Source organism: Ursus maritimus, unplaced genomic scaffold (assembly GCF_017311325.1).
Source record: "Ursus maritimus isolate PB19 unplaced genomic scaffold, ASM1731132v1 scaffold_15, whole genome shotgun sequence".
NCBI classification, from domain to species: Eukaryota; Metazoa; Chordata; class Mammalia; order Carnivora; family Ursidae; genus Ursus; species Ursus maritimus.
In genome coordinates this window covers 16,626,531-16,650,576 of record NW_024423897.1, presented here as the reverse complement: position 1 = coordinate 16,650,576, position 24,046 = coordinate 16,626,531, and the positions used below count along the sequence as shown (strand labels likewise).

General features: G+C 45.2%; 1 protein-coding gene and 1 long non-coding RNA gene across 7 annotated transcripts in view; one reads left to right on the top strand and one right to left on the bottom strand.

The window, feature by feature from the left end:
• Positions 1 to 24,046, bottom strand: part of ADAM19 (ADAM metallopeptidase domain 19) — a 79,398-nt gene that overhangs the window by 50,470 nt on the left and 4,882 nt on the right. For 4 of the 6 annotated variants that reach the window (XM_040630363.1, XM_040630366.1, XM_040630364.1 and 1 more), the window contains exon 3: positions 21,102 to 21,172. In XM_040630363.1, coding sequence (XP_040486297.1) covers positions 21,102 to 21,172 — 71 coding nt within the window. Of the gene's footprint in view, positions 1 to 3,759; positions 3,942 to 21,101; positions 21,173 to 24,046 lie in introns of those variants that run through there. The other 2 variants (XM_040630368.1, XM_040630367.1) reach the window with 2 other exon arrangements.
• Positions 5,783 to 13,902, top strand: LOC103664540. The gene is made up of 2 exons (XR_569062.2): positions 5,783 to 10,643; positions 12,608 to 13,902. It is a non-coding gene; the product is annotated as an uncharacterized LOC103664540 (long non-coding RNA).

The following is a 24,046-nucleotide window of genomic DNA, read 5'->3' as shown; positions in this document are numbered from 1 at the left end:
CATAAGGGCCTAAGGAATGAAAAGAAAACCATGAGGAAGTTGATTAATTTTGTATTCAATGGGTTCATCACCTAGTTTGGACACAACCAGATGAAGGAGACAAAACTAAAGCATGGTTGCAACTTTTTTGGGTCCTAGGAATACACACATGCAAACACATACTCAGAATTTCCCAAGGTCTATGGACTCTATTTCATACCCTCGTTGATAACGCTAGCACTGCATTCGCCAGCTTTGAGTATCAGCATGCCAAGTTTTCTTCAAGGGAAACCCTCTTTCCTGTTGCATATTTTGGTGAGATTGTCAATCAAGGTGTCCTACCTGGCCCTGGCCAAGGGTGGCCCATGATCCAAGCTAAGCCAATGGAGTGACATTGCAAAAACTGAACAGATGGTAGCAATTCATCTGGTCCTTTGTTCTTGCTGCGTGGATTCCCGGCACGGCCTTTGCCTGCCTTTTCTGAGACCTAGTGGTTCAGATTTCCTGAGACCTGGTAGATCTGTGCGTTACAATACAATAAATTCTTTTTTCTTTTCTTTTCTTTTCTTTTCTTTTCTTTTCTTTTTTTCTTTTCTTTTCTTTTCTAAAATTGGACATTGGTTTCTCTCTTGCCACAGACCCCTTGAGGCTGCGGTTAAGAATCTCTCACCAAAGGTAAGACAACACCAAACAAGGGTCCTAGAATTCCTCTAAAAGTTAAAAGAAAAATAAAAGAGCCAAATGGATGTTTCAACTAGCTCAGCCACGTTAAAAGAAAAATGCACCTATAGAAAGTTGAGGTCCAGGGGCAAAAATGGAAGAGAAACTGGGAGTCCAACAAAAAAAAGAATTAAGTGGATCTATATATACTAACATGGAAAAAATGCCTAAAAAAGCAGTTAGATAAAAAACAATAAATTTCAGGAAAATATATATTTTAAAAATCCCTTTTATAATAAAAACTAATAACAATACACTCCAGTGTACTGAAAACAACTGGAGAAGCAAGTGTCCGTTGTTAATGGTGGTTATCTCAGGGGATTGCAGATAGTTCACAATATAAGTTGCAAGCTTCCAAAGATTGGTTGATTTTTAAAAAATGATTATCATGTATTTATTTTGAAAACTGAAAACCTAATCTGAAACTGCTTTTAAAAAGAAGAAAATATAGACTGGAGTCAGCAATGAGAGCCAAGGGCATTGGCAGAGACCACCCTGGTTTTGGAAGAGGTGACATTTCCCAGCAAGACAGGGTCAGTTGAAGAGGGTCTCCAAAGTCAGTTTCAGCTGTAAGTTCTGGGACTCCTGACTTTCAGATTTGCCTCCACTCCCAGAGTGCAGCCAGAAGGCAAATGTCACAATAATTGTCTCTTATACTATGTCAAGCCCTTCAACATCAGGCTTGGACAAGAAGAAAAGAAACTCAGTAAGAAAATGTAAAACTAAAGCAAAGTACAAAACCCAGCTTGTGTAGAGAAACTCTCATTCGCATGGGAACTTCGGGTCAGGAGCTCACTTGGCAGGTTCTGTCTCCCAGCCTACATCTTTCTCCTTAGCATCTAACAAGCCAAGGATCCAAGAAGGAGTCACCCTTTTGTCTGAGGGAGATAAACTGTAAGCCCCAAGCAGGACTGAGGCCAAGCTCTTTTGCTCACCAGTATTTAACACCGACTTAATGAAAGAATGACTGAACCAGTTTTTGAATGAATGAGTGAGTAAATGAGTTGTTCAGCATTAGGAGACGGGAGCATGGTTTGGAGTCTGAGGGAATGGAGTTTCTATTCCATCTGTGACATCTACTGTGTCTGTGGCCAGGAGTGAGTTACTTGACCTCTCTGGACCTTTGTCCCCACTTCTGCAAATATGAGGAGAATATGCCTACCTGATAGGGCTGTATTAAGAGTATAATGACACAATCCATGAAAAGGGCTTAACACCAGGCGCCTGGCATCACAGAGTGAGCTCAGTAAAGGTCAGCAGTCATCATCGTTGCTTTCACCAGGGATTATGATGGAAGAACCCAGAAAAATGGATGGAATCTACCTATTTCCCCCCAACTCTCCCCAGCCATGAATGCTCCAATTGATCACTTGAGAGAGGTGAAAAAGCAATTAACTTATTCCCACAGCTCTGTTTCCTGGGTCTGCTTTCACAGACGGCATTATGGACAGCTAGGCATGGGTTCAGAGTTTAATGGTCTATCCCAGTGCCAGTGGGCGACCTGAATCTTCCCACAGGAAATGCACTCCTGGCAAATACGTTCTTAACCTCTTTTTGAGTCTTAGGGGGGAAAAATCACATTCAGTGATATTAAGATGCTCCAAAGAGAACATTCTAGATTGAACCTCAGAAGTGTCCACCTTCTTGTCAGTCCCTGGCCATGTCTTCAGAAGGGTAAGCATCTTTCTGTAGCTTCTTATTCTGGGGATCTGACACCATCATCATAGGACTCTCAGAGCCTCAGGGTTAAAAGGGACTTTTGTAATCATTTAGCCAAACTCACTAGACTGTGGGCTCCCTAAGAACAAGGGTACAGGTGTTGTGTTCAAGGTTTCTCCCCACATCCTAACACCTCCCAGATAGGCAATACATGTTTATTCTGTGACTAAGTGGATGAATGGATGGATGAATGAATGAATGGGTGGGTGAATGAATGAATGAACAGTGAACCTTCTACCTTGTGTAGGAATCTGCCAGATGGCCATTCAGTATTGGACCTCTCCAGTGACTTGGAGCTCATGAGACCACCCACTTCATTTTAGAACACATTTAGTAATTAGAGAAAGTTCTTATATTGAACCAAATCTACCTTTCTGTAGCTGGCACCCACTGGCCTCATTCTGTCTTCTGAATCCACCTAGAACAATCCGCTTCCTTTTCTATCTACCTACCATTTCAGGACCGGCAGCATCAGCATCACCTAGGAATTAGTTAAAAATGTAGGTCGTCGGGCCGCACCCCAAATGTACTGGGGCAGAGAGAAACTCACCCATCCATTGTAATAACTCTCTAAGTGATTGTGATGCAGAACTACCACCCTAGACCACAAGCTAGCGAGTTATTTTTAAGGCAGGCACACCTCAGAAGTCTCGAAGTGTCTCACTCTCCAAGCCCCCATCACCTTCCTGCCTCTACCACATCCTGGATCATTCTGAACTTGAAAAACCCAGAAAAGTTCCATCAAAACAGTTCACACATATTTAAGTGTTAAACCATTTAACACACCTATGTACAACCCACCTATGAGGTAGGTCCTAATCCTTTCCCCGTTGTGTGATTGAGGACCCTGGGAGCTCAGACATTTAACTTGTCCAAGTTCTTCCAGCACGATGTCAGTGCCAGGTTTCAGACCCCAGTCTGTTGGCCCTGACCATACTTCTTAAGCACTTTTCTGCTCTGTTTTTCTTAGAAAGTGGAAGCATTAAAAAAAAGCACTTCCAGGAACCAGTAGTCCAAACCACAATTTGATGGTAATGATAGTAGCCCTCAGGACAAACGGGATGTCACAAAAATGTCATGAGCTGTTAGATACGCACATATGCAGAGAAAAATATGGGTAAAGCACGCGGTAGGAGAAAGAGGATGAATGCATAAGAACTTCAGAGCGAGTTTTTTGAAATGACAACCCTTTCCCTAAATGGGGTTGCAGATGTCGGCCAGGAAGGTCCTCCTTTCCAGAAGCAAAAGGAAGGGTCATGTTTCATCACCACCCTTTGTGCAATTTTACCAATAGACAAAACACCACTTTCAAATCCACCCCACTGCCCAAGCCAGGCCCACCTATGCTCGTGTGTCCAGGTGGTACTGGGCAGTGCTGTCGGGACTCAGAGAGGGGGCCACGGGGCCACTGAGCAGCCCAGCTTGGCCCATCCGCCCCTTCTTCAGCCACATCTTGTTCTCATCTCCTCCCGGACAAGGGGCTGGCTCAGCACATCAGCAGGAAGCCATCTCTCACCACTGGAGTGTATTAGGATTTTCAGGAAACAAGTTGTGAGTGATGTGCGTCCAGGAAGGGAGAAGGACTGTCCAAGATTTCCCACCCCACCCCCTCCTTTTTCTGGCTTTGATGGAAAAGCAGTTTCTACGAAATGCTCCCCTGCCTCATGCACACACACGCTCCAGGCTCACAAGCACCCAAGGCAGGCAGAGACTCTATCCCAATGCTAATAGCAGCCAGCATGGAAATGATCGATTTGGGCAAGACTCAGGTTGCTCAGGCCCCAAAGCCCTCCAGCAAAACCTGCATCTTCCGAACCTAGCTGGGAAAAGAAGCTGCCCCCCAAATACTAGACATAAGATTGCTCTCCAGGGAAAGACAATAGAGTTGCCTGTGGCGGCCCGGGCCCTGTGAGTAGGCGCAGCCAGACCCCAAAGCACACTACAGTCTGAAACAGCCTTGACCCTTCTGCCCTAAGGCTCAGCACCTTCAAAACCAGAACAATCCTTTTAAGGATTATTTACTATCAGACAAATTTCTAACGCCTCTCTAAAACTTCAATCTCTAAAACTCCCTCTGGGGAGAGAAGCAGCAGGGCTCAAACAAGCATCTTCTCTGAGCTCAACCCTCCTTCCTCTGCCTGAGATAAGCATCCGGTGAAGACAAAGAGATAACAATTTCCAAACCACCTTGAGAAACAATCTAGCCAGCCATGCTCAGCACAGGTCGGCACTACTTAGCTCATCCCACCGTGGCTACTTTTCACACACCTCCTTCCCCCAGAGATTGTTCCATCTAGGTCTTTCTAGAGTATCCTGGCGCTTAAACACTGGTGATGCGTGGGGAGGGACAGCCTCTCCCTGGAGGATCTTCGCCCTTCCCACTCGTGCTGATGCTAACGCAAGCCTCTTGTCATCTCTCGCTCAGGCTCTCCATGCCGTCATCTGGGACTTAGACCAGTCACTGCACAACACCCGGAAACACTGTGAAAAAATATAAAATCCCAGGCCCCATCCCGGCCCCACTGAGAATTATATTCTCTAGAGAAGGACTAAGAAATCTGTATTTTTAATAGTTTTTCCAGGTGATGCATTTTCAGGCTCTGGGAATTCTCCTACTCCACTGGATCAATGTTAACATTTTAAATGCTTTTCCCCGTTTCTAGGCTCTTGATCACCCTCCCGCACCTGAAGATGATACCAGCACAGCACAGAGGGAAAGTCTGGGCTCAGAAAGCTTCGGTTTGAGTAACAGTTGCACTGCTCTCCAGATGACTGTCAGTTGAAACCCTAGAAATGAGGCAAAAGACAACCACGCTTGCTTTCAATTTCTCAGAGCTGGTAGGCTGGAGAGGCCAGGCTAAGGGTCTCCGGACTCCGGACTCCGTGGGGGGGAGATGCCGCTTTGAAAGACTACAGTTAATTAAGGCAGCTCTCCTACAACCCTGTAAAATCAGCCCTTACCTTGTAAAACGCTAATGAGGTACGATAGAGATGCAAATGATTTCTACCCAGTGGAAAAGATAATTCTGAAGGTTATGGTTTCATTTCCCCTAAAATGATATTAACCAGTTTTATATCGAACTTAGCGATCTTATCTCAACTTTCATTTTCTCACTATTAAAAAAATACATGCGTACATACATGTTTCCCTTCTCCGACTTTTAAACCAGTTTTATCTTTCTGGCTCCACCATGAGGAGATAATTCAAACTTTGACAAGTGCTCACTGGTATTTGTATGAGAACTAGTTCTTTTCACTTGAGCCACCTAAACCACCTCGTGTCCTTGACCAAAAATCACAGAGTAATAATTACTATCTTACAGCACCATTGAAAGGATCAAATGAGAAAATAACATCCGAACACTAGTTCGGACACGTTAAGTTCTGGGGAGCTTGGGCAAGTCAGTGAACCTCTCTGTGCCTGTTTTCTCATCTATAAAATGTGAAGAATTTTAGAATCTTTGTCAAAGGGTTGCTGTCAAAAGAGTATGAAACTTTGTCAAGTAAAATCAACAAATGTGAAAGAACTCTTTGTAAAGTATAAAGTATTTGTGTTCTAAAATCATGGTTATCATTTTCTCTAGGAATAGCTAGATGCACATGTGGCAAAATCCTGATAATTGGTAAATCCAGATAATGGGTATCTGAGGGTTCATAATACTAGTCTCTCTCTTTATGGGTCTTAATTTTTTTTTTTTTTTAAGTAGGCTCCACGCCAACACAGGGCTTGAACTCATGACCCTGAGATCAAGACCTGAGCTGAGATCAAGAGTCAGATGCTCAACCAACTGAGCCACCAAGGCGCCCCTGGTTATTAATATTTTTTAACTAGCTAGGGGGACATTTTGCCAATCACAAGCTATTTGGCCTTAGTCCCCCTTTCTATCTAGTGGAAATAGTCCAGGACAGGGAGGCACTGGAAGGGCTTTTGAAAAGCAGAAAGTGCTGTTCTAATGTAGTGGCCAATGTTTGCCCATATTTGGGACAAAATAACAAATTCAGTAAGTATTATTTTGTTTTCTTTTGTTTTCGAAGAAGGAGAAAGTAAAGGGGAGAAGAGACAGCTGTTTCAGAATCAAGATTTCCAAACCATGAGCCCGGAGTGTTCATTCCACCTCTGACTCCAGAGGAATGGAAACAAACCAACATGCCAAAAGCATGGCCCTAAAGCCAAATAAGGACTGACAAGTCCAGGGGCCCACAGGCAGAGGCATTCCTTTTTGAGGGAACAGAAAGGCCAAAGAAAGAGGAACTTTAAACATCGGTCCTAATCTAAGGAGTGGGGATCTCCCCCTATCCCAAGGACTTCCTTGAACAAGTATCATTCTTGCCAGAGGACCAGCCCCAGAAGCAACACTTTGAGGCAAGATGGCGCCACCCATAATCCTGGCAAAAGGCCGAAGCTACATGGCATGTTTTCTTTAACCTTTTATTAAGGAAGTTTCCAAACAATGCATTAAATCAACACTCCTTTTCACCAACCGCTTCCCATTACATCTTCTCCCAGTCCGCACAAGACCTGGCATCCTTCCGACCAGCTCCTGGTCCTATGTTTTACTTTTATATACCAGCGGATGTTTGGATGAGCACTGTTTACTCCTTTGACCAGCAGGGTCTTTATTTAATCCTCTTCATGCCTCCCTCCTGGCTAACTCCACAAAAATGAGTAACCTCTCTGAGCAAACGGCTGATTTCTTGGGATCAGGGAGCTTAATTGTCCGGAACCTGAGGTAAGGGACCTCAAAATGACTCACCCAAGAGTTTACAGGTTTGTTCTGCAGTGTCCTGAAAAGCCCATTATGAGTGTTTATTGGAACTAGATAAGAACAGTTAAAGGAAGAAGGAGGAGGAGGAGAACAAGAACCACCACCACCACCACAACCGTTAAAGGAAATGGGGTATGATCTCTATTTCTTAGAAAAATTTAAAAAACGAAAACATTGTCTGATAGCAGCCTCCGTTGTCCCATATCGTTTCCATAAAGGTTTTTTTTTGGCGGGGGGGACGATCAATATGTAAGTTGCAGAGCTGACGGCAACAAAAGCATCTTTATTTGCCACCCTCTCTGTCCAATACTTCCCCTCAATCCACTCTTACAGAAGAACTTGAAAAAGAGCGAAAGCAACTCACCCAACATCACACAGTTATACTTTGTTTCTACACCCATCAGTCTAAATAAACAGAAGTAAGCGAAATGTCAGTGGTAGCTAATCCAAGAGTTCGGCCGTCCAGACACTCGCAGAAGGCAGAGAGGAAGGATGTTAGTGCAATCTCATCAATAATTGCTTATTAAACTGCATCACGGTACAAACCGCGGGGCATATGGCCGCAGGAAGGCCGAATTCCTCCTGGCCTGAGTTCACCACGTATTTGTTCTGGGTCATCGGCCAAGCTGCAGTACCCCTCCCCAGCCTCAGGCTCTGCATCTGTGAACCCACTTACTCATTGCACGAATACTGACTGAGGCCAGTGGTGCGCCAGGCACCGTGCTGGGATGCTAGGGGATGGGAGTGAAGCAAGCGGTTTTTCTGCCCTCCACCCAGCACCTGCATCTGCCGCCATGACGCTCAGAGGAGGCAGAAGGGGGGCAGAAGATGCCACCCCCAACGATGCCACTTTAGCATAAAGATGATTTTGCACTGAAGGCAACTGAGAAGCAGATACAAAAAACAAAACAAAACAAAAACCTCTCGGCCCTCCCCCTATTTGCCTAAAAGTAAGATAAAATTTTCAAAGGCGTCCCTCCTCCCCTCTCTACCAGGAAGGACAAAAGGTGATCAGTAATCGCGGGAGACAACTTCAGGCCCTATCTGCCCAGAGAAGATACCAGAGGAATCCACACAACAACTTTTACCGACTAGCCTTTGTCTCCCATTAGCTTCCCATCTATTTACCTCCCCACAGTTTACCATCTTTGGAAGCCTAGCTGCTTTCCTCTGTCCTGTCATTTCTCTACAGATTTATTGTTCTTTGGGAAAGATGCTACGTAAGCCTGAATCCTAATTCTTTGAGTTACTACTCATTTTTCCCTGGGTATCTCTTACGTACACGTTAATAAACTTCTGTTTGTTTTTCTCTTGTTAATCTGTCTTTTGTTACAGAGTTCCCAGCCAAGAACTTAGAAAGGTAGAGAGAAAATTATTTTTCCTTTCCTACAAGGTCAGCTTGGCAAACACGAACAGGCCACACAGAAGGTGGGTATGACCATCTGGTCCCTGGGGGCCAAGTCACGGTTAAACAGCCCGTCTTCCTTCCTTCCTGGAATTGCTGCAAACCAGTTAGGCAACCAGCTTCCAAGTACCCCGAACGCGCTGCCTAAACAGCTCTGGAGGAAGGGTGCTTAAGCATCAGTGTTTATGTGTGTGTGTGTCCGTGTGCGTGAGTTGAGGACAGAGAGGAAGAGTGAAGTAAAGGAATAGGAACTAAGGGTCCTTACTCAACAGTTCTGATTTCCTTTCCCCAGCCGTATTCCCACCGCCACATAACTGAAAGGCTAGTTCAATCTTTGTACTCTTACTCAAACCCCAAATTTAGCATCAAGAAGTCAAGAGATAAAGCGCTTCTAGAATACAAGGAGCCTGCTATCTTTCCCAACACTTAGATCACCTCTTTCCCNNGCGTTCCAGTCTCCCTTCCAAAGGAATCCCTTTCCATGACTTGCCTTTCCTTTCAGGGGAGGAGGGGAACTTGGAAAAAGAAACCATGCCTGATATAATGCAGCCATTATAGCCCCTTGGCCCATCTGGACCTCTCTCCGGGGAGACTGATGCAAGAGGAGAAAATGTGGAAGCTGCCAGTTTTCCGCAAATCTGTAACCTCAGGGGAGAAAGATGGAAAGCGGGCAGTGGGGCACATGGGAGCTATGGAAGGGACTGGAAAAGAGCCATAAGTACAGAAGTCATAAAGACCCCATTTCTCCTTAAACTGGCTGAGGAAAGCCTGGCCCAGCTCCACCCACTCAATGATATCATTGTTTTCAACAAAAGCGGGTTTGAGAACCCCCAGAGAGGCCCCCAGTGAGGCCTCAGCTGCTAGAACAGGCTGAGGTCTCACCAGCTCCTGGGAGATTAAGTGCTTAGAATTGCAGATAAGAAGGCAAAACTATGTAAAAGCCCAAATTACAGAGATAACCAGGGTAAGGACAGACGTTGCTTCTGCCCGGCCTTTTAGGGTCATGGAAAGAGAACAGGACACTACTCTACACATAGATATTATCTGTGGATCCCCACCACGATCCTGCAAAGTTGGTGACTGGGGATTATTATTTTCATCTAATGAGAAAATTAAAAAATTAAAAAAAAAGTGGCTTTGTCTGAGGTCCCAGCACAAGCTAAGAACAAACCCAGGGACTGGCAGCCCTGTCCTGCTACCTACTCATGCAGGAAACTCAGACTGGCCCTTGAATCCATCCCCTCCCTCAGCCCATAGTCAACCCATCTTCCAGTCTCCATGATTCCACCCTGTAAACACCTCTGTAATGCATCCCCTTCTCTCCGTATCAGCTACGTCTTCCCGAAATTCGACCACCATAATTTCTCACTCAGATTATAATAAAACTTTTGAGTGGGTCTTAGTACTTCACTAGGCTTGCCCCTTCCAATCCACCCTACACTTCAGTTGAAGTAGTCCTTTCTCAAATGCACTTTGGAGGCAATTACTATCTGACTTTCAAAATATTCTTCAGTTCCCCATTGTTCTCAAGTTAAACAGCTAACCCATTTAGGGAGCCGCGAGGCCCTTCAAGGATTCACCCCTGTCAACCTGGCCAACCTTATCTCTCACCATCTCCTCAGCCCCCCTCCCTCTCTGCTCTAACCGGAAAGAAGGTCTTACATCTTCACATGTTAATCTTGCTGTTGGGCCCTTGTTTCTGCCACTTGTGCAGCTTGAATATGCCAACTCTATCACCCTCCTCCCCCCACCACCCTACTTCTTCCTTACTTCACTTCCTCCCAGAAGCCGCCCCTTCTCCCCGATCCAGGGTAAGTTCCCCTTCCCCAAGGCCCACAGTGCCCTCTACGTCCTCCACTACAGCTCTACCTTGTTCTGTACTAGTTTAATTCCTCATCTCCTCCACTAAGCTCTAAGCCCCATGACAGCAGAGACTGTGTTTTGCTTGCCACTGCTTGCCTGGGAATACCCACGACCTAGCCTAACACCTGCCACAGGGTTGGCACTCACGATATTTGTTAAACGAAGGAAGAGAAGGAAGAAAAGACAAGAAGGTAAGAGTTCCCAGTGACTAGTCCAAAGCTCAAGCTCAGTACAATAGAGACTCTCATCAGAAAAGCCAGTGATTTGGGGCGCCTGGTTGGCTCAGTCAGTAGAGCACGTGATTCTTGATCTCAGGGTCATGAGTTCAAGCCCCATGTTGGGCATGGAGCCTACTTAAAAAAAAAAAAAAAAAGTCAGGGATTCTCTGACCCAATGTCTGCCCCCAGCTGAGTTAGAGCAAGACCTACAACTTGCCCCAGGGTGCCCAAGGGCCTATTTATTTAGTATTGAAGCTGTCAGCTAAAGGTCTGTGTATGGCACTAAGTTCTACACAGAGAAAGAGTAAGCTCATTTTCTTAAAATCATAATACTTCCTGGGTGAAGTGTAAATGCACTTTCATTCTCAGGACAGAGGCTCCAGTATTGACCTCCTCCTCCCTTAGATTTTCCTTGGGATAATCACACTCCATTGCCAAAGCACAAAGGTTAGGGAGTGGAAATAACTTCCAACTTCTAGGGAGTCTAGGTGAAGAGCCTAAAGGCATCTTGGAAGCTAGGGAGAAAATAGAGGTCTTGAAGGTGGGACTCCCACACTTCTCCCAAGTCCAAAAGGATATCCATACATCCCTCTGCATCCCGCCTGCCATGCCCCACTTCTCAAGAGGCTTTCCCCCATCCCTAAGTTGTGAAGAAGGCACTTCTGTCTTACTCTCAGCCCCCTGCAGTCCATGGCTCCACAGCTCCATCCACTAGGTATACCCCTATCTATTGGACTCAGACTGAATTTTCTTCAATGGGGAGATATGGGGAAGAGCTTCTTCTCATCCCATGTGTGAAAAAATACAGCTTAGCTTTAGAGTGTTCCTCAAGCCTCTTTCCTAGGTACCCCATCTACCTCCCTGAAACAGTTTCAATGCCCATCAATACGGGGTAATTGCATTAATTGTGGCTTCTTTATTATTACCGAATCTGGATGATGGGTATATGGGGATTCATTATTTTATTCTACTTCTGTGAGCATTCGATAATTTTTCATTATAAGAAATTTTCAAAGTTAGTTATGACATACACGTACAATGTAATATCATACAGCCATTAAAAATCGTCACATAAAAAATCATCTGATAAATTTACATGGAAATGTGTCTATCATATGCTCTCACATTCTGCTGTCTGACTGTAAAATGGTACAGCCTTCGGGGGTAGAAGCTGCGGAGTGAGAGGTACAACTGATGAAAATTTAAACCATTTTAAACATATATGCTAAATGACCTTGCAACTCGATCTGTAGGTATCAAGCCTACAGACATGCTTGCAAATGTTCTTAAAGATAATGTGATTACTGCAGCATTATTTGTAATAGCAAGAAATTGAAAACTTAATTGTCCATTAATAGGGAAATTAATACATTTTGATCCATCCATTTAGTGGTGTTCTATGGCACCATTAAAAAGAATGTGACAGACCTATAAATATGCTAATATGGAAAGATATTGAAGATAAATAATAAAAAAGCCAATTACAGAATAGCACATAAGGCATAATCTTGTTTTTCTGAAAGTCTATTACTTGTGTAATTTTTTTTCTAGAATTTAATATCAAACTTTTCACACACTCCAAAAATTTCTTGTGTAAAATTTTTTAAATGATTTGATGATTGTCCGTGCTCTATTTCTAATTGAAAAAGAAAATACACATAAAACTGAGGCTATAGTACAACCCCATTTGAGTCAGTTCACACGGAAATTTACAAAGGGTTAAAAAAAAAAACCCTACATAAAACATTAAGTCTGGGGTAAATGCTCCCACACTGGATGCCGGCAATCGTTGTTATCTTAAGGTAAACAACCTGATTGGCAAAGGGATCCTCAAACTCAAGAAATCAACTCCTGACTTCCTCCAAGGGCACTGCTTCCCTTTGCTCTGACCAGGGTCCATCTAAGGCCAGCTGACAGCTTCCTCCCATTCATTTTAGCCCGTGCTCCCGCTGAAGGGCCGCCAGGAGAAATCAGCTTGAGACAAAAGAAAACCATGGACATCCTTCCTGGCTACACATGCAGCCCTGGCTGTGGGTCCCTGGAAGGAGAGCGAGCCGGAACCGGCGAACACATCCCGACCTCCTTATCGGACAGCTCAGCGTCTTGCCAAGGGAGCCGTTGGGCACTGATTGTGCAGGCACAGAGAAGATGTACAGTTTGGCTGGCTGGAGAGCCCTGCAAAGCTATATTTGTGAGATACAGTGAGGTCAAACTGGCTGTAGCTGGACAGCAGGAGTGACTTTCCTCTCACGGGCCATGGGTTTTAAGGTCAACTCTTCCAAATTACATTTGGAAACCAACTCAGGGGAATTCCCTCTTCCTTCATTCTTAACTGTTTTTCCGACCGTGCAAAATACAAATCATAGCGACTATTTATTGCACTTTCTTGGTGCACCAGGCACTGTGCACGTCCTTTCGGAGAATTACGTTATTGAATTCACACAACATCCAGCGAGGTGGCCACTATTATTAGCCCCATCAAGTGGGTAAGGAAACAGATTCACAAAGGTGAAGTGACTTGCCAAAGCTTACATCACCAGTGGGTGCAAGGAGCCAGGCTCTGAATCCATCCCCACCTGGATGACACTACTACCATACGCCGAAGTCCAGATCCTAATCATGGCCTAGGACAGTTAGAAGGAAAGGGAAGAGGGAGGGGAGGATGGGGGAGTAATGCCAGTTTAACCAAGACAGAGTACTGAGCAACAGCCACAGCTAAGAGCCTGGGCTTCGGAGTCAAACAGATCTAAGCTTCACGTCCTGGCTCTGCCTTTCCCACCCAGAGGCCCTTGAGCAAGTCACACTACTCCAAGCCTCAGGTCCCCGTCTGCCAAATAAGGTCAATACAAGTACCTCCACCTCAGAGCTGCTGTGAGGATTCACTTAGATGAACCAGGTAGAGACCTCAGAACAGGGCCCGCTATGTAGGCTTCGTCTACATGCTAATAGCGACAATTACCATAATTGTTGACAGCATTATTAATATGTGACTATCATTCCTCAGCCAGAAGTTACCTGAAGGCAGACTGAGCATCCGAGAACATGACCGGAACTTAGGAAACGCTGATAAGTGATAACCACACACACGATTTCTCAATATGTTTTTCTCCTTTCACCTCATACTTGAAGACAGTCACAGCGGCCACATGAAATACTATGCATTACCAAAACATTTCAGAAATCATTTGTTCTTGCTTTTGCGTTAATAAAAGTTAGTGTGTATTGAAACGTGCTTGTTATGTGCTGGGCATTGTACTGAGCACATCCTAATACATTACTGCTAAACTTCATGGAGTGTATTTGTTTCCTGTGGTTGCTTTCTATTAATGCAGACTTCGTGGCTTTAAACAACAGGAAATTAGTCTCTCCCGGTTCTGGAGGCCAGAAGAATGACAAGATTCTTACTGAGCCAAAATCACGGTGTCAGCAGGACTGCACTCCTTCTGAGAGATGCCACTCCTGGCCTGGTCGGGCTCCCGTGGTTGCCTGCCTTCTGTGGCTTGTGGCCACGTCACTCCAGTCTCTGCCTCTATGGTCACACTGCCTTCTCCTGTCTATGATCAAGCCTCCCTCTGCCTCCCTCTTATAAATATAATTGTGATTTCACTGAAGACCCACCTAGATAATTCAGGATAATCTGCCCTTCTCAAGACCCTTAACTTAATCACACTCACACAGACTCTTTTTTGCCATATAAGGTAACATATTCTCCCGTCCCAGGGATTAGAATGTGAATATCTTGGGGAGGGGGGCCTTTTTCAACTTAGCCCACCCTGCAATGAAGGTATTAATATCTACTTTCTAGCATATGGTAGAAGATAGTAAGAAGGTAGATCTGAGTGTATGCCTGGATCTGGCTAACACTGGGCAAAATATGTAAACTCCTAACACCTGAGTTTCCTCATTTATAAAATGTGAATAACAGTCACAGCCCCTTCGAAGGGCTGCCATGAGGAGGCCATAGAGCAGTACTGAGGTGTCTCTGCACAATGACTGGCTCTCGGTACATGCTCGCTAAGGAGTGAATATTATTATGAATACAGATGAAGAATTATTCAGAAGGCAGGTGACTTGCCAAAGGCCACCTAACCAGGAACTGTCAGTGCCTGGAACTCAATTGGGTCTCTCTAGCACCAAAGCCTCAGCCTGTTCTACTCTATGGATTATGGTGTTTCGGGTTTCTGTGCTCACAGCCTTCAGAATCAACACCTCTAGGTTATTTCAATTCCAGACACTCCTTGACACCGTCTTCTGGCAAATGTATAGCCGCATCCCTCCGGATCAGCACTCTGAATTACCGAAACTGAATTTATGCAATGGACCCTAAGACAGCAATATCATATCTCCGGTGATCTGGAAATAATAACCCTGCTTATGTGAGAATTTGGTTTGCAAAAAGATCACATCAGATTGGCTGGCAGTCCATTTGGTCTGCAGCTCCAGCAGTTCTGGACAACATGGGAAGTGTAGGTGAAATCAATCCCAGTCTGCAAAGCTACAGTTGGAAACTACATCTCAAACAGGACCACGAGGTGTTTCTGGGGCAAGGTGCCTAGCACAGTGCTTGGAATTTGCATCCGCTCATGCATTCACTGCCTCAGAGTCAACATGGCAGGGTTAATTTGGTTCCTGATGCTTGAGAAAACGTTTGAAGTAAATCTCAGACACTCACAGGCAGCTCTCATCAAATTCTGGTGTCCCCACCCATCCACTCAACCATTTCCTCGGCACCGGGTTCCCTGGGTTACACGATCTTCACTGCAGGGAATGGGGAGCCCAGCTGCGTGCCGAGTTTGGAAAAACATTTTGAATGCTTTAGATCTGCCAAATACTTGGTTAAAGAATGATATCCTCTAATTTCTTAAGCCATGTGTATTTTAAGTGAAATGTAATCCATATGTCTGTTGACTCATTCCGATGCGACTCGGTGAGCGCGGGTTACCAAGAACATCGGGATAGCGTCTAAGCCTTTCTTAAGCCTCGCTTTGATTCAGGAAATTGAATTTTGCCAACAACAAATGAAGCTCCTGACAAGAGAGCGTCAAACAGAGCTGTCCTTTATCCTAGATAAGATGTTAAAGACTACTCCCAACTCAAGAGGAAGCTGGGAAGGTGGAGGCGGCAGAGCGTGCCACGGCCTGGGTGTATTCAGGATTTTCCTCTGATCAGCTACATATTTCTACCAGGCTTCCTTGGAAGAGAAGTGGAGCACTAAGAGGTGGTAACTAATCCAGCTTGTCTCTTGCTAAAAAACTCCTTTCTTGCTTGCTAACTCTCCCCTTCTCCAGTCCTCCAGTATTATACAATTCAAATAGAGTTGAGGGAATAAGGAGACAGGGCACTAGATCACTCCTTTAGCAGTGATCTAGTGCCTGTTGATTTTCCAGGTTGTCTCTTGATTTCCAGGACAACAAAAGCAGTCTCCTTCCCAGTGGCATCTCTGAAGGACTATTAAGAAATTAGAGAGATGAGGAGAGATTAACGTCAGAAAGTAATGGTGGAGGCTACAATCACTGAGCCCCTAAAAGTCCAAATTCTGCCTTGAGAGTTACTGTTTTCCTGAGGTCTGGCGGTAGACATACACACAAAAGAAAACAAATGTCCACTCTTATTAGCTAGACTCGTGCAAATAGGATCTCCCTTTAGTTAGCTGGGCTGGCGCACAACGAATGGAGTGAGACCAAAAGATATGTCTCTCTTTCGCAAGCCAAAATCTGAATCTTATCATCATTTGGACTCAAGGAAGGACAGTATACCGAGGAAATTAAGAGTTCCAGAATGTGCTCAAGAGACCAGCAGAAGAGCAGTGCATGGCCAAAGGTCCTCTGGGCAGAGTGCCCACTAGCTGAGCTGCTCGTGTGCTTTTGAAGGTGACCTTGTAACCGAGTGATCCTGCCCTCGAGTAATGCCGCCCAGTGAGCATCCTGCAAGCTGATTCAACAGTTCAGTGGTCCCTCCTTGGGAAAAAGTACAGAAAGGAGAAGGGAGTGAGCCAGAGCCTACATTTCCTAGAGCTGTTCATATCCCTAGACGTTTACAGCTAAGGAAGATTCCATTTGATTTCAGCAAACAAATCTTTGTCCAGTACGGCTTCTGGGTTGATATGGCAGTCCTCAGGGCATGGGGGAAATTATACGCAGAAAAAATATTATGGATTTGTGGCTTGTGGAAATAGCAGCCTATAATTTCTTCCCTATCATTTCCCTTCCCGTGTTGATGTTGCCTAAGTGGCGAGTCCTGAGCTAGCAGTTCATCCTCAACTTCAAGGTCCGTGGTTTTGTGGCATTTGCCTTTATCCCAGTGCCCTATTTTCAAGAATGTCCCTATAACTGGAGAGCAAACTTCCTGGGGTCAGGAGTTCTTTTCCATTTTTCTACTTACACCATGTCCTTTAAATAGGTAGTGCAAGAAAAAGCTCTTAGAGGCCAATGGGGCAAAATCCCCATTTTACAGATGAAGAACGTTGAGACCCAGGAGAGCCAGCTGGCTTGTTGATCACCTCGACATCATCGGTCTCTGAGCTCAGTACTCTCTCCACGTACCGCACTGCCTCGATCACAAGTAAGGCTCTCCTAACAACAGCTGTGCACCAATCTTTGCAAATCATGTGTACGTGTGTGAGTAAATGTAAAGCAACATAATAGAAGGTAGAATACTACCTTCAGACATACAGTTGAGTCTTAAAAAACAAGTATGGAATAAGATATAGAGTATAATCTCACTTCTGCTCCTCCCTCCCCAACAAAAATAACAGCTGGTACGTGAGCTTCTGTACAATTGCGTTTATGAGTATCCAGGGTATGCCCCCCAAATTGCTAATGATGGATTCTCCTTGAGGGTGGGAGACTTTCACTCTTTTACTTATCATTTTTTGGTATTGCTACATGTTTTACAATGAGCATGTATTACTTTTGCAGTTAAAAAATCGTGAGCAAGAGATAATAGTAGCTGCCCTTCACTGAGTGTGGACTAAAGCCAGGCAGCGTGCTGGCTTTCCACACACCATCTCATTTCATCCTCCCCATGGCTCATGGCATGGCCTACCTTTATATCCCAGAAAGGGATATAAGGATAGGGAAACTGAGACTTAAAGAAAACATACAGCTAGTAAGTGGCAGAGCCAGGATCTGAACCTAGGACTGTCAGACATGAACGCCATATTGACATCAGCCTTACAACGCCACTCGTTTTTGCCTGTACTCAATAAAGGGTGTGCGTCTCCCATGGGAATGCCATCCATTTATCTTCAGTTGCTTCACAGCAGGAAAAGGCTGCCGGTTGTCATGTTATTGAATTAAGACAACTTGGGGTGTCTGCTTCCTGCACCGAAGGCCCATTTGCTACGTGCCCGCTCTCCTGGCCCACGCCCTGCTCCTCCATTCTCACCATTCTTGGCAACCTCTCCATGTGTGAATTCCATTAAAGGCCCGCTCACTGCTATTTTGGGCCATGCATTAGCACGCGGGCTTTGACTTGATGGGAGAAGGCCAGACACCTCAGGATGATGAAAAATAAATTAGAAATGTCCTCTCCCTTCCCTCACAAGTCCCAGAAGCCCTTGCCCACAGCCCTTGCGCTGAGAGGCCTGAGAATCCAATGTATGGGAAAACGTATGGGGGGGTGAGCTGTGGAGAAAGGGAAGCTTCATAACCTACTGGGGGCTTTGAACTTGGTTGTTGCTTCTCCTTGGAATTGTCATCTCAAAGCCGTCCACATGGCTCACGTCCTCACCTCCTTCAGGTCTTGACTCCAATATCAATTCACCACCAAGGCCTTTCCTGACCACCATTCTCGAAAGCTCCTCCCTCCTGAACCCTCCCCCCTGCCCTCCACTATGGTTCCTCCACAGTGCGTGTCTTTGGACATACCACAGTTCACTTGTTCATTTGTTTACTGTTCCTGCCACTAGAATATAAGCTCCGTAAGGGCAGAACTGTTCTGTACACAGCCGGGTCTCCAGTACTGACACGGGGGCCAGCCATGCTACGGATGCATAACAGATGAATAACAATGAATGAATCCGTTGAGGAAATTAAGAAGCAGAGCTTGAGAAGTCACCTGGCGCAGAGCCTAGCTTCCCCTCAAGTATCATGGGATTACAAAAACCTGAACGCAGCGATTTGAAATATCAGAAAAGCCTCACTCCCCCACCCCCCACCCCCCACCCCTGAGCTGTTTTGAATCCGGACTCACAAGCACCATGAATGGGAAGGCCTGGGGAAATAAACACACTAGGAAGTCGTGTGCAGTTAAGAGTTCCGCTTGCTAACACATGTTCAAAAACAAAAAGCCCAATTTAGATGAAAATAGCAGGAAGCCGTCCCCCAGGGATACCTGGTGAGGTCATACTGCTTGGCTCTGCTGCTTCCATTTTTGTCAAGTCTCCTGCCTTCTGCCCGCTCAAGGAGGCCAGGAACCACAGGCAGCCCCCCGCTGCTCACTGGGAAACCAAAGGGCGGCCTGGAGCAGCAGACAATAGAACTACATGAGGGCTCTGCTCTGGAAGCTCTCAGTGCGGGACCATAAAAATCACCACCGTGGCTGATCAGTCACCGTGTGCTCCAGAAGCACCTTGTGCGCACGGCCTCGTTCACAACCACCCTGTGGGGTTAGCATGACTATCCTTACTTTATAGATGAGGACAGCGAACTTACGTAAGCTACAGCCATCTGCCCCAGGTCACACAGCTAGGAGCTAAACCTGGCCTTCTCCAGACCCAAGCCAAGAACACAAATGATCCCAGTCTCACCTCGCTCAATTACTTGCTGTGCGACCTTAGACAAGTGCCTGCCCAATGCTCTCTGATTCAAAGTTTCTACAACCACCTGTAAGACCGCTGTACCCTGTTTTCTAAGACATCTCCCTGCTCGAACTTCCTATGGCCTCTTGCACAGGTTCCAAAACATGAGGGAAGGATGAGTCCCGGGATCTCATTTACCCATGACACACACACACCCCCATCTCTTGGACTGCCCAGAGGAGGCTGAAGGGTCAAATGGTCCACTGGAGGCCAAATAGGACGGATTAGGCTCAGGGGCCAAAACTGGACATTCGGACTGGAGCTAGAGGGCTGGGGCCACAAGAAATGAAAGCAGGCTCCTGAGAGACTGACAAGAAGAGATCCTCCAAAGGCATTTCCTGCAGGACCAGAGGAAGACAACACAGGAGAAATCCCAAGCAGGCAGAGCCTACGCCTTCTGGGGACATAGCCAGCCAATTCTGTTCCAGGCAAATGGGACAAAAGGAACCCATTCTTGGGGTGGCTTTCACTGCCAGGAAGAAAGCAGCAAAAATGACTGAGATGCCCAACACTCCAGCTTCCCGGAGGCCACCATCTACTGGAGGCAGAGGAAAGATGTGGCCGAAGCCCATTGCTGTGCACGCTGCTTCGGGCATGCTTTTACCACACTTCCAACACCACTCACCCTCCTGTGCAAGGATCCAAAAGCCCAAATTTGGAATAATTTATGTTCTTGCCTTCTACCCGAGCTTAGCAGCCCTTCCCGTCCTTCTGGATACGGGAAGGTCCCTATCCATCCCTTTCTTGGCAGTGATGCGTCTGATTACTCATCTGCTTCCAGGGGACTCCAGAGGCTGCCAAGAGGAGGCAGGCAGTTCTCTGAGCCATGCAGCCTTATCTGCAAGGTCTGCGAGGCAGAACTAGTTAGTGGGAAAATACCAGAGGCCTCAGCATCCCCAGCCAAGTAAGGAGAGCTCTCAAGTGGCCAAGCAGATTGGGAACGGCCGACGAGCAGCCATGCATCATATCTATTCACCAGCTCGATAACATGAATCAAGATACAACGGCGCTTGATGGCAAATCAATGTGGGAATATTCCTGAGCCAGGCAGCCACCCGAGATGAATGAGGTTAGGAAGATGGAGGAATCAGCCTGAGGAAGCTGGGAGACTGCTGACCATGCCCTTATTGGCAGAATCTCAGACTTAGCTGACCCAGAACAAATGGAGCGGCCGCGTTTGAGGCGCCAAATCCAACTCCACCCTGCCTCTCTCTGTGCTTTCTGCAATTTTCCTCTAATCTCCTTCACTTCCTGCCATGCGCCGTGCTGGGGCTAGTAAGTCAGCTGCCAAAGTCCTCCCTTCCATCCCTCCCTTCGTCACACACACACATGCGCGCACACACACACACACACACACACACACACACCCCTGTGTGCCTGCAGTGAACTCTAGGAGGCCCCGGAAATACAGCCAGAGGAAATTCAAGGAAGACGTTAAACGGCCCAGTAATTTCACAGCAAGTCAAGAGATCGTGGATATGCTGTCTTTGCAAGACACTCCCCGCAAAGAAACGACAGATCCAGCGCTCGGTGATTTCACAAACTGCTTCCTTCCAAAACAGCGGCACCTGCATCCGGCATTGACATGGAGGTGAATTGTTTCATTATGGATAAATGAGGAGTCCACTTACTCATTCTTCTCCAGGTCCAAGATGAATTCTCGCCCCTCGGCCGTTACCCTGAGCTCAGCTTTGAGTGGATGCTAAAAGCAACAACAGAAGAATGTCAGTTCCTAAAAGCAGGGGATGAGGCTCCCAGGGATCTAGCACAGGGCTCTGACATTGATCCACAGGAAGTGAACGAGAAAGGGTCAATTGCATTTCCAGCCCAAACATGAAATGACTTCAGCCCCCAAAGGACCAGGTGCCCCTCCCCCAACCGCCGCCTCCTCACATACAAAGGAAAGAAACTCCAAGCCGAAATGTGGTGTTAAGTGCTTCCATGCACGTCTGGTCAAGGCAAACCCTCGACAATACGATCTTCAACAGTCAGTTTTCTGTGCAGTCAGATCTGGATTCAAGGGCCGGCTCTCACACTGCACTTGTGAGCATGTTACTGAAGCTCCCTACGGCTCAGTTTCCTTGTTTGTAAAACGGATAATAACAGTCAGGCTTATGGGACTCTTGTAGGGATTAAGTGACATAGTAAATGTAAATAATTCGTCCCAGAGCCTGGCACAGAGAAAACCCGCTGATACTTGTTGGCTATTATCTAAAATACCGGGAGAACCCTCTTCCGAGTGAGTTCGTATTTTATTTCATTCTGGCTCGCAGTTTCAGAGGAGACAACTAGGAAAACCTCTAACTAAAGTTTTGTAGGTCCAAAAAAAGGTATATTTTACACATGAGAGAAACTTGGCCAAATGAGCAGCACACCCAGAAGAGATCATTTGAGATATCATACAAATGGCCAATAAGCATGAAAAACGTGTTCAACATCGCCGGTAATTGCTCCCCACCAAAAAGCAAAATTTTTTAAAGACACCTTTAAAAAAAAATCACAGTGACAGAGATTTTTTAAAACCCATAAATCACAATGAGCATACTGAAAATAGGCACTCTCATACCCTACCAGTAAGAATTTAAATTGATATCAACTCAGTGGAAAATAATTTGACAGATGGACAAATTTAAATGTTTAGACCCTCTGACTCAGTGACACAAAACTCTATCTGAAGAGAACAAATGGGAACGTAGGCAAAGTTTTAGACACAGGGATGCTCAGTACTTATAATAATGACTAATGAAATATAACTTGAATGTCCAAAAATAGAAGAATAGTTAAATAAATGATCAATCATATGACAAAACCCTCAACAGTCAGTAAAAACGATGACTTTAATTTTTAAACTATCAAGAAAGTATACATGATAATTATTAAGCACACAAAGACTCAAAATAACACTGTATATTTTATTTAAATATACTTTTGTAGAAAGAAATAAGTCAAAAGGTTACCATAGTGACCTCTCCGCAGTAGGACCATGGGTTAATTTTATTTTCTTTGTGCATCTTTCCATGTTTTTAGAATTGCTTTTATATTTTAAATAAGGGACTTCTCATCTCTTTTTACCTTATTATTGTGGAAAATTATGCAACTAATGAATCATTGAACACTACAACAAAAACTTATGATGTACTATATGCTGGCTGACTGAACATAATAGAAAAATAAAAATTTTAAAAAATTTTTAAAAAGAAGGGAAAAAAATTCAAGTCATAATAAATGTCCTTGCTTCAACAATTCAACTTCAGGTGGTTGAACTCATTTTGAAGGGAAAAGTTATTTATTTGAAATGAGATATTTACATATTTGAGCGTATTAGAAACAGAATCAATTCTCTCGTGTGTTTTAAATACATGTTCTCTAACTTGGGACCAAGGAACTGATAAATTCCTAAAGTTGTCCCCAAAGCTTAGTTTCAGCATCGGCGAAAAAGGGCCCACTGCTTTGCCACCTCTAGTTGGGGGCCTTCCTCTTCCAAGCACATTCCTCTTTTTATCTGACCCGAACTGCACTTCCCCTTAGGGTCCCAGGCACTGGGCATCCCTGAGACATTCAGGCCACAAGGGCTCCAATGAGATTTGAACATTCTGATCCAGGAAGCTTGGGCAACCCTGTCCTTTGCTATTTTTGTACTAATTCATCCTATTGACTTCTCTTAAAAAGGGACATTTCAAAACCATGGGGAGAGGAAGTTAGGTGGTTGTTTACCCAATAACTTTCACTAAGGGATCCACATCTCTGTTTCTGATGCCCTGATTCAGCTCTGATAACACCTGTTCTGGGTGCTGATCCTTTGCCACTTAACCCTGGGATATTCCATATTTACCCTGTCCAGTGACATTAAGCATCAGGGACACAGGTCCAAGCAGGCATCTGAGGAAAAGTGCACAGCAACAGAGCTGTAGCGATTCCCTTACTCAAGGAGTGGATGTCCACGTGACAGTTCACACAAAAAAGGAAAGTTGACACAAATCAAAGCGCTGTCACCTCTCCTCCAAAGAGACACAAGCTGCAACATGAGTACAAATATTTACAAGTGGGTGATCCAAAAATATCTCTCTCTGGTGTGGAAGATGCTCAGACACTGATATTTAAAATATGTTGTCTCTTGTTTCCAGGGGACATTGCAAGCAAAACAATGAAACAGCTCTATCAGGATCCATGTATTGTCCTTGGCCGGCTTTACTCGGCTTTCCCTTTGCAGCTCCACTCTGTGTTAGGAAGGGGTAACCTCACCTCTCCTAGGACGTGGAGGGAGCCGACCTGCTGGTTATACTTACCACAGGGAAAGGTTAAAATTCCTTTCTCTTTAGGGGTAGATTAAATAGACCTTCAGCTTCACAGGGTATCAAAATCTGTCCTGTGTATGTGCACCCTGCCTTAAGATCTAGTATAATACTTACTATACAGCAAGGGTTTCAATTAATGTTTGATGAATGAATTGTTACCTAAATGAGAATAAGAGGCCCGACTGAAACTTACCTTCTGCTCTCTCTCTGACATTCATTCATTCGTTCATTCAACACATACTTATGGGACCAGGCACTGTGCCCACTATTCCTACAAAATA